Source organism: Vombatus ursinus, unplaced genomic scaffold, assembly GCF_900497805.2.
Source record: "Vombatus ursinus unplaced genomic scaffold, bare-nosed wombat genome assembly UNPS02000582.1, whole genome shotgun sequence".
In the NCBI taxonomy this organism is placed as follows: domain Eukaryota; kingdom Metazoa; phylum Chordata; class Mammalia; order Diprotodontia; family Vombatidae; genus Vombatus; species Vombatus ursinus.
The window spans coordinates 27,599,323-27,612,357 of record NW_020940360.1 but is presented as its reverse complement, the minus strand read 5'-3'; the positions used below and the strand labels follow the sequence as shown (position 1 = coordinate 27,612,357).

Genomic DNA, 13,035 nt, shown 5'->3' with positions numbered 1-13,035 from the left:
GCTCTCGAAGAGGGCCAAAATGACATCACTTTCTTGGGGTACAGTGTGTCTAACTCTGACTGATCAGAGCAATACAATCACGGAAGGCTCTACCACAAGGGGGACACAAATAGTCCCTATGAACATTTGGAGTGGAGATGTCTCTAAATTTGTGCATTTCCTGTTTCCTTCCAGCTACTTCAATTGTGCTTTGCTCACAGAGCACAGGGTCTTCTTTGATGTGGACATGCCATGCTGGACAGTCCTGTGCCAGTGTCTCCCATTTCTTACAACAGAGTTCAAAATTCTTCAGAGAAACCTTCAGAGTGTCCTTATATCACTTCTTCTGACCTCCACATAAACACTTTCCTTGTGTGTGGGGGTGGGGGGGATGGTGGCTTCTATAAAATTCTCAAAAGGGTTGATATAAATGGAACACTTTTCAGGTCCCATTAAATTATTTTCTACATGTATATACATACATACAACATACAAGTCAAATATATGGTATAGCTATATGTATTTAGAAGTTATATGCAATGATATACAACATAATACACACATCTATGTATATATATACATATGTACATGCATGTGTGTACGTTGTTCATCTTTCATTTTCAAAGAGTACTAATGATATTACAATGTTGAGGTCAGGGCATATAGTTTGTTCAGTTGTGGTTGATCAGTCCAATTCAAGTTCTGAAGGCTCTACTACAGGTTGGGCACAAGTAGTCTGTTAGAACACTTGGGATAGAGACATCTCTGGATTTGTGCAGCTCATTTCCTTTGCACTACTATGATTCTGTTTTGCTTACGGAGTACAGTGCCTTTTTTTAATGCAGGCACACTTTTACAGAGAACTTACGCAAGACAAGCACTCACAGGGTGGGCAGAAGAAGTGATAGGAGGATACTCTCAAGGTCTCTCTAAAGAACTTTAGTACCAGTTGTGAAATATGGGAGATGCTGGCACAGGACCACCCACTATGTGTATATGTACACACATACATATTACTATTTTTAAAGGCAGAATTATAGTCCCCTCTTCCTGAAAACAATCTTATCTAAAACATTTCCTCTTGCCAGAAATTTGCAATTTTGACAATGAAAGTTACTGTTTTTATTCCAAAATAATAGCTTTAACTCAAAAAACCGCTATAGGAAATTTCAGTGAAGCAACAAATTCTTTCACCTTTTCCTGAACCTGGAGAAGGATGATTTTTTTCCTTGATTCTATTGTTTTTTCCCCTTTAATATAGCTTTACAAATAACATTTATTTTGTGCTATATACCTCCTGTAAAAGAGTAATTTCCTTTAGAGCTGTTATTTCTATTTATGTAGCATTACAGTTCTGTAGCATTCCATAAGCATCCAGTGTTCAAAGACAAGATTGCTACCCTACAGAGTTCACAAGGCATGTTAGATGAAATGCACCCCACAGCCATCATGCACCTTTAAGAACCATATGATTCTAGAATAAAATTTGACCAGTCTACAATTCCCATTCCTTTTACAGGGACCAAGATACACTAAATTTCACCTTTTCAAAAATGCATACCTGACCCTGAATACACCAGCCCAAAATGCCTTTACTAAAATTACAAATACTTCCATTGATGCTTTCCTCTCTGCTCCCCACCCCCATAGGGTTCTTAAATACACTGGAAGCTCCAAATTTCCAAATCACTACAATGAATGGTTTTCACACTTACTTATCTGATGCCCTCCCCTATGATAGCAGTGGTAAATCCAAGTGCATCTTAACAATCATATACTTCCAACTTATCATTTATAGTTTAATTTTATAAGATTAATACTCTAAAAATAACTCAAAATCTGACTCTTCCAGAAAATATGCTTATTTTCTCAATTTCAATCTCTTATTATCTATTAAGAAATGCAAAAATATGTTTCCCTCAAAACTTTATTGAAAGGATACAATATCAGAATTTTTGGAAAATAATTGCAAATTTAATTTCAATACAATAAATAGGAGCAAGCAAGAAGACATAAACCCTCCTCGTGTTGCCTTATTTTTTTTCATAATGTCAACACAAACCTCAGAAATAGCATTCAACAAATATCTTTCTAGCCCCAACTTAAGTATTGTGCTGGGCATTGTTAAGAACACTTCAGTGTGAGATGTGGTCCCTGGGTCTAGTTTAGTTGGGAAGATGAGAGTAATACATGTACACAATAGCAAATAATGACAAAAACTAAATGCCAAATTGTGACATAGGCTGTAAATGCTATATAAACATACTATATAGGAAAGGGAGTTCAGTGAGAACTAAGTAAGGGAAACCTTCATGGAGGCACTAGGACTTGGATCTGTGCAATGAATGAAAAAGCATTTATTAAATGCTTACTATATACAATGCACTATGCTAAATACTAGGGATACTAATTAAAAAAAAACAAGACAATTCCTACTCTCAAGAAGCTTACAGTCTAATGGAGGAGATAACACAGTAGTTTCAGCTATAAGTCAAATGGAAAGGTCCCATAGTCCTTAGAGCATAGGCTCATTTCCACTTATCAAATTCTATCAGTTTCTAATGTTGAATAATTTGACAATGCCAAAGATCGGTGGCAAAAATTTTCTTTACTATCTGTGGCTACAGCATGAACAGAAGCAGTTGCTGGACTGTATCCCCTCTCCAGTAGAGTCCTGGGATGATGGCTGCAGGGGATAGGATTGAAGGAAGGAAGGAGGAAGAGTATACCTATCCCCTAGTCCTTTTTTTGCCCATAATTGGCAGTTGTTGTTTGGAGTGATGAAGTGCCTTCTTCAATTGAGGATTGCTCCCTCAAAGATGACTGTAATAACCCAGTCCAGAAGCAGGTGATCTGGAGAACACTACTTTAGTATTCCTAAGGCACTTGGGTTTAGGGTTCTGGGCTATATCCATCAGGACCTGAGGCAAAATGTTGATGTTCAACACTGCAACAGTAGATTTTCCCCAACGGAATGCCAACTCCCTTTATTTAGGATGTTAGACACCAATGAACCCAATAAAGATGCTATTCAGTGAGGGCAACATTTAGATTTGCCACTTTGTCACAGAAAGCAACTTTCTTCTGGTGCTCTAAATATGGAAGACATTCACTATACCACAACTTTCTTTCTAAAGGACGGCAATTTTCAATTACCTTATAAAATGCCATTGGAGAGCTTTCTTATTCAGCACTTACATATTTTTGTATTATACGACAGTTAAGGGCAGGGACAACACTTGGACTCTCATTCAGATTCGAGACACAATACTTTACATTCAGTAGGTGCCCAATAAATCCTGATTAAATTGAAATATTGTACATGGGTGGGACTAAAAAATGGGGGGATAAAAAATGGTTTTTCAAGAATTGTCATGAGTTTGACATTTAGAAGAATCCAATGAGTCTGAAAGGTCAAGAGGGTGAGAAAGCATATTCCTAAGCAAGAGAATGCCCAGCTCTATAGTTATTCTCAAGCTTCTCACATCCACTTAATGCTCAGCAAGAAACCATATTGTTTTTCCAAACCCACTTTGAATTGTTCAATAATTTATTCTATGGATACTGCTAGAACATCACCATAAGGTGACTAGATTTTCCTAAACTAAAAGGGGGGTACCTTTTTTTGTTTTGTTTTGTTTTGTTCCTTTTGTGTCTTTCAACAAGAATTTTTTGCAAGACTTCCTTAAATGAACATTGTTTTCTTGATGTATTGTAGCAAATTTAGGAGACTCAGTTACTCAAGCCTAAAAGCTGTTCTACTGGTTTACAATCATCCATACAATAGAGTTCACTCTTCTCTATCACTCTCCTCTAACCCTACTGAATCTTCTCTCATACACTGACACCATCTTTCAGCCGGCTCCTTGTACATACTTCCCCAACAAGTCCCTCCCTAGAGACTTCTCTAGTCTCTCAGGCTAATTTTTACTACTATCATCCCAAACCCCACCCTTTCTACTCACTACGTTGGCACTTTCCTTTTTTCAGGCACCCGCGCCAACTATCAAAAGAATTTATTGGGCCCTTATAACGTGCCAAGCAGAGTTAGTAGAGATAGAAAATAAAAAATGAAAGTCTCTGCCCTCAAGGTGCTCATATTCTACTGAGGGAAGCAACAAGTACACATATAAGTTTATATAAAAATATACAAATAAATACAAGGCAATTTGGGGGCAAGGTGAAAAAAGATACTTAATGCTTCTCCATCTAAAAGATTTTGTTGAATATGAAATAACTGCTTCATTACTACCAATTGCAGCAGCATTCAGTTCCCTACGTTTGTTTCAAACATTTTAAGCATTTACCAAAAGTTATTTTAACACTTCAAGCAAAGATTTGGTTGGAAATAAGTTCTTCTATTTTTCCTCCGGTTGCTATTAATTATCTTTAACTTGGATAATCAACAGGAAGGAAAATGTAAAAAAAAAAAATGGCTTACTTGCAAGCTGAAGAATCAAGTTAGGGAACCTTGGGTTTTGGGGTTTTTTTGTGTGTGTTTTCAGTTCCCTTTGTGTCATTCAACATTTATTGAGTGCCTACTTTGTTCCACACACTGTGTTAGGTGTTAGAGATACAAAGATAAAAACTACAGTCCACCGGGTGCTGAAGGAATTGGCATGGGGGTGAGGGATAGCTTATGCGTACATGAGCCCTCGTCTACACAGAAAATTTAAAAAAAAAGTAATTTCTCTTGATGATTAGGGGATTTTATATTCCATAATAGAACTGGACAGACCACGAAGGCTTCAACTGATACCCATATTATTTCATGTCATTTCCCTTTATGTCTCCAAAGGTTAGAAAAACGATATGCAGCAGCATCAAATAAAAACAGAAAGAGGCAGCAGGTCTTGTTGAACAAAACCAGCCACAGGGAAGTTAAGACCATTAACCATTTACAGAATGTATGGTCGATCAGAGGCCACTTCTCACTCAGGGCCTCAAGGACACGCCTGTGGATTCCAAATCCCAGGTCAGTGGTGCAGCTGCCCGGGAATAAAAACAATGGCTATACATTTATAGGACGCTTTAAGGTTGACAAAGCGCTTTACGCCTTTGCTCAGCAGGGGAGCCAAGTTGGGGCCCGGGTGGGGGAGGTCACATCCAGGGGTTGAGAGCCTCTTCTGATTTCGACACAAAAATCTGGCTCAGGCTGAGCTTCTCTCTCTCCCGAAGGTAGGTGACGAGGTGGTAGCGTCTTCTCCAAGTGACCTTGAGCCCGTATTTCTCTTCCGGAGTGTCCACGACCAGCGGCGGCGGGCCCGGCGGAGGGATCTGCGGCCGGGTAAGGTGGATGGGACAGCGCCCCCGCCCTTGCTTCCTCGGGGCAGCAGCAGCGTCGCCCACGGCCGAGGGCAGGCCTCGAGTCTCCGGGTCAGGCGGCTCTGGCCGCCGAGGGGCGCAGCTCCTGGGCCTAGGTGGCAGGGTCGGCGGCCTTCGAGCCTCCTCGGGCTCCTCCAGGTCCGGGGCCTCATGCTGGGCGGCGGCCGCCCAGGTGGAAGGCGCGGGGCCCGGGCCTGTCCCCAGCCCTGGCGGGAAGCTCTGAAAGCTCAAGGCAGGAAACCAGCAGTACTGCGCCCTTCGCAGCGAGCACCGCCGCCAAGCAGGGCCACCGAGCTGGAAGGGCAGGAGGCGGCGTGGGGGCTGCGGCGGCCGCTTGCGGCCCACGGGCAGCCAACTGCCCACGGGCTTCTTAAACTGGGGCGACACCCAGGCCGGGAGGGGCTCGCGGTTGGCCGGCCGCAGAGGCGCGAGCCTCGAAGGCGCGGGGCAGGGCCTCGAAGAGCCTCCGCCGTGCTTGGGGCCCTCCAGCAGCCGCTCCCGGAACGACAGTTGAGCCTTGCGCAGCGGGCCGTTGCTCTTCTTCTTGCGAGGCATCGACGGGAGAGGGAAGGGCAGTGGGCAGCTTCATGATGCCTGCCTGGGGGAGGCTGAGGGGCAGAAGTCGGTGGCGGGCACCGGTCCTCACCTAAACCTCCTGACCGAATACATGACCAATTTCCCCTCCAGCTCTGGCTCTGGCCGCAGACAGTCCGGCCTGCAAAGCCCAGACGCGGCCATGCCCCGATTGGTGGACACCCTCCTCACACGTGACTGGAAACCCTCCTTCCCCTAATGTATTTCCTGCTGTATATTCTTAGGATGATTTATAAAGTGTGCTCGAGGATTATTTTTTATTGTGGAATGGTGAGAGTCCTGTGTTTGGTGTCAAGAAGATCTGGGTTCTAATTAGATACTAGCTCGGTAACCTCCAAGAGCCTCAACTATCAGAATTGTAACAGTCATTCCATATGCATTTGGTACTTTGTCTCAGGCACTATGCCAAGAGTTAGGGTAACAAAAAACGCCAAAAAACAATCCCTGCTCCGAAGGAGTCCATAGTCTAATGAGGAATTCTCGGTTATCTCAAATGTTAATAGTCAATCAGCAAGCATATATTAAATACTCCTGATGTGCTAATATATTGAGTTCTGAAGGTACAAGGAAGAGGTGGGGTCGGGGGTAGGGGAAGAAAAGGATGAGCCCCGAGTGCTTTCAAAAATTTTAGTCTGATGGAAAAGATGAATGGACTACCTGACCTCTTAGATTCCTTCCAGCCCTAAATTTATTATTCTAACTTAGCCAAACTTGGATGGAGCTTGCATGAAAATGGACCTTATGAACCAGGGAACAACGAACCCCTTTTTAGACATCACCTCCAAGTTCCCTTTACCCCTAAATTTATTGTTCTGGTTTAGCTGATGTTGGGACTTGGGTAGGAATGAGCCTACCCTGGCCATCCCAGAGAGTATAAAGCTATTCTCAGGGATATTCTAACCCTCGTTGCTGTGATCTTGTATGTGTATTTTATAAGGAAAAATGAGATGGCCAGTGCCTTGTCCACTGAAACAAACTAATGCCTATGTTGATTCCCCTAGTACAAGAGTCTTGCTGGCCACTTTTAGAAGGATAGGTAGCTTTAACGAAGCTCTATTTCACACTACTAGCTACAGTCACCACCCACATTTGCTTTGAATTCCCCTAAGACCTTTACTAGAAGTTAAGTCTTACTTAATAGAGTACTTAGTAAAAACAAAACCAAAAAAACTAGTTAATAACAAAACAGCAAGGCTATTGAGAGAACACCTATATGATTACCTGGCTCTACACTATCAGTCTTACAAGGGCTCTCTTCAAACTTGATAACTCGCATTTATATTTATATGGAGCTTTAAAGTTTGCAAAGTATTTTACATTATCTCCCTTGAGTTTCACATCTGTGAAGTAGATATCACCTGCATTATCCCTGTTTTACAGATCAGGAAACTGATACTCATTGAGGTTAAATGACTTGCCCATAGGAAGGAAGATGGTGTGCATTCATTCAACAGGTATCAAGTGCCTGCTCTCTGCCATGCGTTGTGTTAGGCCTGTGCTAGGCATCGAGGATACCAAGAAAACAACCCTAGACTTCAGGGAATTTGCAATCTGTTGGGAAACAACACAAGATCAGAAAGGTGGACACAAAACTTAGGGGTAGGATGCTAGCCAGGGGAGTGTGTGTGTGTGTTTTGAGGGGGAAGGATCTAGATAAGTTTCCTCTAGGAGTTTGCACTTGGGCTAGATTTTAAAAAGGTAGAGATTCTAGGAAGTAGAGGTGCCAACAGTGTATATTCTAAGCCTGGAAGATAGATATACAAAGATAAACTATTGTTTAGGGGAACAGAAAGTAGGCCGATTTGGAATGTAAAGTGTGTGAAGGGAGAGTAATATGCAGTAAACCTAGAAAGGCAGTCTGGCACTAGACCATGAAGAGTTTTAAAAGCCAAACAATGTCAGAGGCAGGATTTAAATCCAGATGTTTATGATCCCAAGTTCACTCTATCCACTTAGCTATACTGATTCTCCTGGGGGAAAGTAGCTGATTTAATATTGGCCCCTAAGATATCAAGCAAGAAAAACATTTTTCCTGTATCCACCCCCCCCCCAGCATTTCAACACAATTTTTTTTTTTTTACCAGCTCTAATGATCTTATGTAAAGCATTCAATACATCTGTGTATCCTTAGGCAAGTTACTTCCCTGAGCTTCAATTTTCTCGTCTGTTAAATGAAAGGAGTTGGGTTAGGTGACCTCTGAGACTTTTTCCATATCTAAATCTGTGATCGTGTGACCCAAATTAAATCCCATCCAAAGAGATAAATTAGTGTCTTTGTAACCAAAAAAAAAAAATCATGTAAAAATACACAGGTAAATGAAAGTCTCCTTGAGTTTTAATTTCTTGCAGGCAAGGGTAATGTCATTTATATTTGTATTTGTACTAGAGCTTGCTCAATGTTTGTTTAATGAATGAATGAATAGTATCATGCCAATAGAATATCCTGTAGAACCCCACCCCCAGACACACACAACACAAACACACACACACACACACTGTAAAACCTCATTTTACAATAGTTATTATCTTTACTTTCTAGAGGCATCGTGGTATAGTAGAAAGAACATGCGGTCTGGAGTCAGAGGACCTGGCCTCTGCTGCTTACTCTGACCTTGGTCAAGTCCCTTAACCTCCTTGGGCCTCACATTCTTCATCTGTAAAATGAAAGGCTTGGACTGCATGACTTCTGAGGTTTCTTCCAACTCTAATATATGATCCTAAGTATGTCCTTAAAGTAGTAACGTGGATTTTGATTTATAGGTAAAAGTTAGAGAAGCCCCTTTCTTACACCCCCCCACATCTGTCTTTACAGATCTAAGCACATCCAGTACTTTAAAAGTAGTAAATTCTTGATGCAGCCTTCAATGAAAGAATATGAGTCAGAAAGCAGCTGGTAAACTAAAATCAAGTTGCAGAAAATAATGTAATAGTGCAGTGCTGGCAGACTAGTCTTGTTAGAAAAAGATTGCTTGTGCCCCAGCTTTTTTAAAACTGCTTTCCTCTTCTGTATATTTTTAAAACTTAAAAAGCTTTTAGCTTTACAAACCTCCTACTGCTTTCAACCTGTTTCTCACTACTGGATAGAGAATAGGTGTTGATTTTTTCTTCCTGCAGATGGGCCCTTATGATCCTAGTGAGAGAGCCTTGGAGTTAGTCATTCAAATAATATTAATTTTAAAAATCAAAGCACTACATACTGAGAGAAAAAGTAGGGAATGGTTACTTAAATGTTAGTAACTAAAGACCTAGAAAGGATGAATACTGATGGGAGAGGCAGATGCTTGAATAATATCAAGATAAAAATAAAATTGATCAAAACTGAGAGAGCAGGGAAGTCAGCCATATGACTAACTGCCAGATAACATTAGCTGAAAAAAGGCAGAGAACATAGAGATTTGGATTACATACAAACTTTTAAAAATAATAGGTCAGCAAAATGAAAAAAAAAACAAAAGAGTAAATGATTAGCTGAATAACTGGACAACTTAAAGTTTCTCTGGACCTCAGTTCCTACATCTGTAAAATAAAAATATTGGACCATACTTGTAGTTCTCAAACCAATTTTGTGCAACTCTTGTGTGTTCCACCTAATGTGAATAGGGGTTCCATGACAAAACTTGAATGTTAGCTATATTTTCCTTCTATAATAAATTTTGGATTATCAAAATGTCTGTCATATATAGCCAATTTATTGTGAAAATTGGCTAAATTTCCTCTGTTCTCAAATATCCCCAGCTCTCATATCAATATATATCCTATATTCCCAACCCCACTCCAGATGAACATTTATAGATTCTATCAAAATAATTCAGGTCATAAGTACTTCATATCAAAATCAGTTTGGAAAATGTTGGACTCTGATTCTGTGATTTCAGAGGTATGAAATAATAAAAGAGAATTTCAGTGTTGAAAGGGACATAAGCAATCATCTAGTTAAACCTAAATCTGGACAAGGATCTGTCTACAACATAGCCTTGGCATGCAATCCACAAGGGTAGATCCATCACCTTTCAAAGATTTCAAGTTCCTGAGACTTTTGAAGAGCTAGATTTGTTAAAAAGTTTTTCCTTTCATCATACTGTAATCTGTATCTGAACTTCTGCCTATTTCTCCTACTTCTCCTTTCTGGGACAAAATGGTAAAATAGTATCGGTGATGTCTTTTGACCTGTACACAAATATGATTTAAGTGAGGCAGAGTTGCTCAAGGTCATAGGCCTCACTCTCTCTTTCAGAGTCATCAGAGTCCAGTGGCAAGACAAAAATAAAAAATCAACATTATTTGTGATGGCTCAGCATGCATTGAATGACCTTGGCATCTTCAAAGTCTAACCAACTTCTATCAGGGGTGGGGAACTTTTGGCCTCAAGGCCATACATGGCCTTTTATATCCTTGTGTGCAGCCTTTTGACTGGGTCCAAGTTTTACAGAAAATATCCTATTATCAAGGGGATTTGTTCTATGAAGCATGAATTCAGTCAAAGGGCAGCACTTGAGGACCTAGAAGGCCACATGTGGCCTCAACGCCTCAGGTTCCCCACCCCTGCAGAGTCTAAGTGCTCCATAGTGTCTGCTTTCCATCACCTTCATGGCTTGTTGGAAGAAATTGATCACATTCACCCATTTCTCCCCTCCCCCCAGAAGTCTTCACACTCTTGGGGTAGATACCCCCCCTAACTCGAAGGCTTAAGGCCCATTGGTTACTCTCAATTTGGTTTAGTCAGTTGACTGAGTGGTTTATAGTTGTGTGGTCACTATGCATGCTATAGCTTCTTGAAGCCACAGGTGAGAGTGCCACCATGACATGTGGACAACAAAATTGGAAAGCACCTCTGAAAAGGTCTTGACAGCTCTCACACCAGAGGTACTAGTCTTCCCTGAACACCTGTACACCTCTAGCTGCCCTGCCAAGCATTCAAACTCTACTGCAGAGAGTATAAGTCTGATGAGCTGGCCATATCGTTCGAATGCCATATGTAAGTTTGCCTAAAAGACTATTTTATGAAGAACTCACTAAAGGCAAGCATTCACACAGAGGTCAAAAAAAGTGAAACAAGGACACTCACAAGTTCTTATGAAGAACATTGGAATCAAATGGGAGATGTGGGAGACACAGGAACAGGATGTCCAACATTCCCTGCCCACATTAAAGAAAGTGTTGTGCTCTATGAGCAAAATAGAATTGTACTAGCTCAAAGGAAACAGGAGATGGACAATTTAGAGACATCTCCACTCCAAATGTTCATAGAGACTTTATGCCTGACCTGTGATAGATCTTCCAAGCTCTTATTGGTCTGATCGACCACAGTCAGACACGCTATATCTTGACTATATCTTGACCCCCAACATAGTGATGTCATTTTGTTTCTTTTTGAGCAAGAAAGACAACAACCAGCTAGCCTTTCTTGGGCACAGGAGAACAAGGCTAATAATCCCTCTATTTCCTCATTACAATCAAATTCTTAAATATAAATATCCTGCTTTCCTTCTCTCCCTTACCCCCCTCCCTCAAGAAGTCTTTTCTTCTCTAAGCTAAATATTTCTAGTTCCTACAATCAGTCCTCATGTGGCAATCAAATCATCTCCAGCTACCTCACCTCCTGTTTACTCTCCTCTTAACAAACCTCAACTTGTTAACTTGTTAAGCAGTTGGCGCTTCTAAATTTATATAAAACTCATAGCTAAACAGCAAGGAATGCAACATGCAAAACTTTTGGAATTTAGGGGAAAATCTTTATGAGCTTGCTACTTGGCAACCTAGCACACTATTAAAATGCTACTTGAGAAATATTTATAAAAAGATGGTGGCCAAACTAAAATTGTGTTTGGCTGTTGGATGTAGTAGTATATTGACAAATGGTTGTGAAAAGCTTTTTTCTATTCATTTTGATACTTTTTATTTTAAATCTAATGCATTCTACTTACATCAAATAATATAAACTATGCAAATTAGATTCAATAAAATATTAAGATACTTAGTGATTACTAAATATAGCTTTGATGTGGGCATTTTTAATGGAATCATAACTACACATAATTTTTTTCAAAATTTTCTCCAGCTTTAATAAAGAATAATATTTTAAAATGCATTACTCTCTTGTCTATGTGTTTTATGCTTTTTCTGGGGGCTGAGCAAAATTTCACAAATATCAGGAAGGTATAAATTGAAGAAAATAAATTACAATAGGTTTTAAACTTTTAATATCAGCAATCATAAATAATTAAGTAGTAAGGCACTGATTCTAGGCAATATGGATTCACTTCTTCACAGGTAATAAGTAGAGGACTAACATTTCTTTTGATATGCACTGTTCCATTAGAGCACAGTAATAGTATGATACTTTTGGAGTTTTTGTCCAAGCTAAACTCAAAGGGCAAATGATAATAATTCCTTCCCCCCAATAGCTCTTATATATGGGGTCTCACAAGTACATGCTAAAATCATATGAGATTCCATGACTAAGAAAATAACTTTGTTAATCCTCTGCTACATATCAATACCAAGTAAGGCAGAAAACAGGGGGCTACCGTATTTGTTCACCTGAAGTATTTTTCTGTTTCATAGAGAGTGACAATCACAGTTTGAAGAGAGAGATCATTGGCAATCTGAGTTGACATGTTAATTGAGAAGCAACATGGTACAGTGCAAGGAGAGCTGGGCCTGTAAGAAAAGATCAAGGTTTGAATTCAGGTTCTTAACTGTTTGATCATGGATTTCTCTATGCCTTAATTTTCCCATCTGTAAAAAGGGTATAATATTTGCATATACCTACCTCATAGGGTTCTTGTGAGGTGCAAATGAGGTAATGTCTATATAGTAGTACCTTATAAACCTTAAAGTGCTATGTAAATATCAGCTATTATTAAGTCCTAGAACATTGCAAAGCCTTCTTAATGAAACAATCTTTTTTTAAAAATTCTATAACTTACATAGGAAAAACTAAGTAGAAGAAAAGCATGCTTCCCAAACTACTCTAAGAGGTTGAATGGGCAGTGCATTGAGTTAAGCCATCATTCATTATACTTTGGACAACTTCTCAGACAGAAATGAGTTGAACCTAGAGGTCAACAGGAGAAGAGATCTGGATATCATCAATGACAAGCTTTCTGCAGGCTTATTTCCCCCTCAACTGCTTTT

The 13,035-nt window shown here is 40.1% G+C and overlaps 2 protein-coding genes across 2 annotated transcripts in view; both read right to left on the bottom strand.

Moving 5' to 3' along the window:
• GRIK2 (glutamate ionotropic receptor kainate type subunit 2) overlaps window positions 1-13,035 on the bottom strand; it is a 790,978-nt gene that overhangs the window by 526,359 nt on the left and 251,584 nt on the right. The window lies entirely within an intron of this gene.
• Window positions 5,080-5,859, bottom strand: LOC114038223 (RAD9, HUS1, RAD1-interacting nuclear orphan protein 1-like). Its single transcript, XM_027855439.1, has one exon. It carries the CDS (start codon window positions 5,857-5,859, stop codon window positions 5,080-5,082), a length of 780 nt encoding a protein of 259 aa, XP_027711240.1.

Bases quoted from the DNA above. Each gene is read 5' to 3' on its own strand.
- LOC114038223 (XM_027855439.1), bottom strand. From the start codon at position 5,859: ATGCCTCGCAAGAAGAAGAGCAACGGCCCGCTGCGCAAGGCTCAACTG.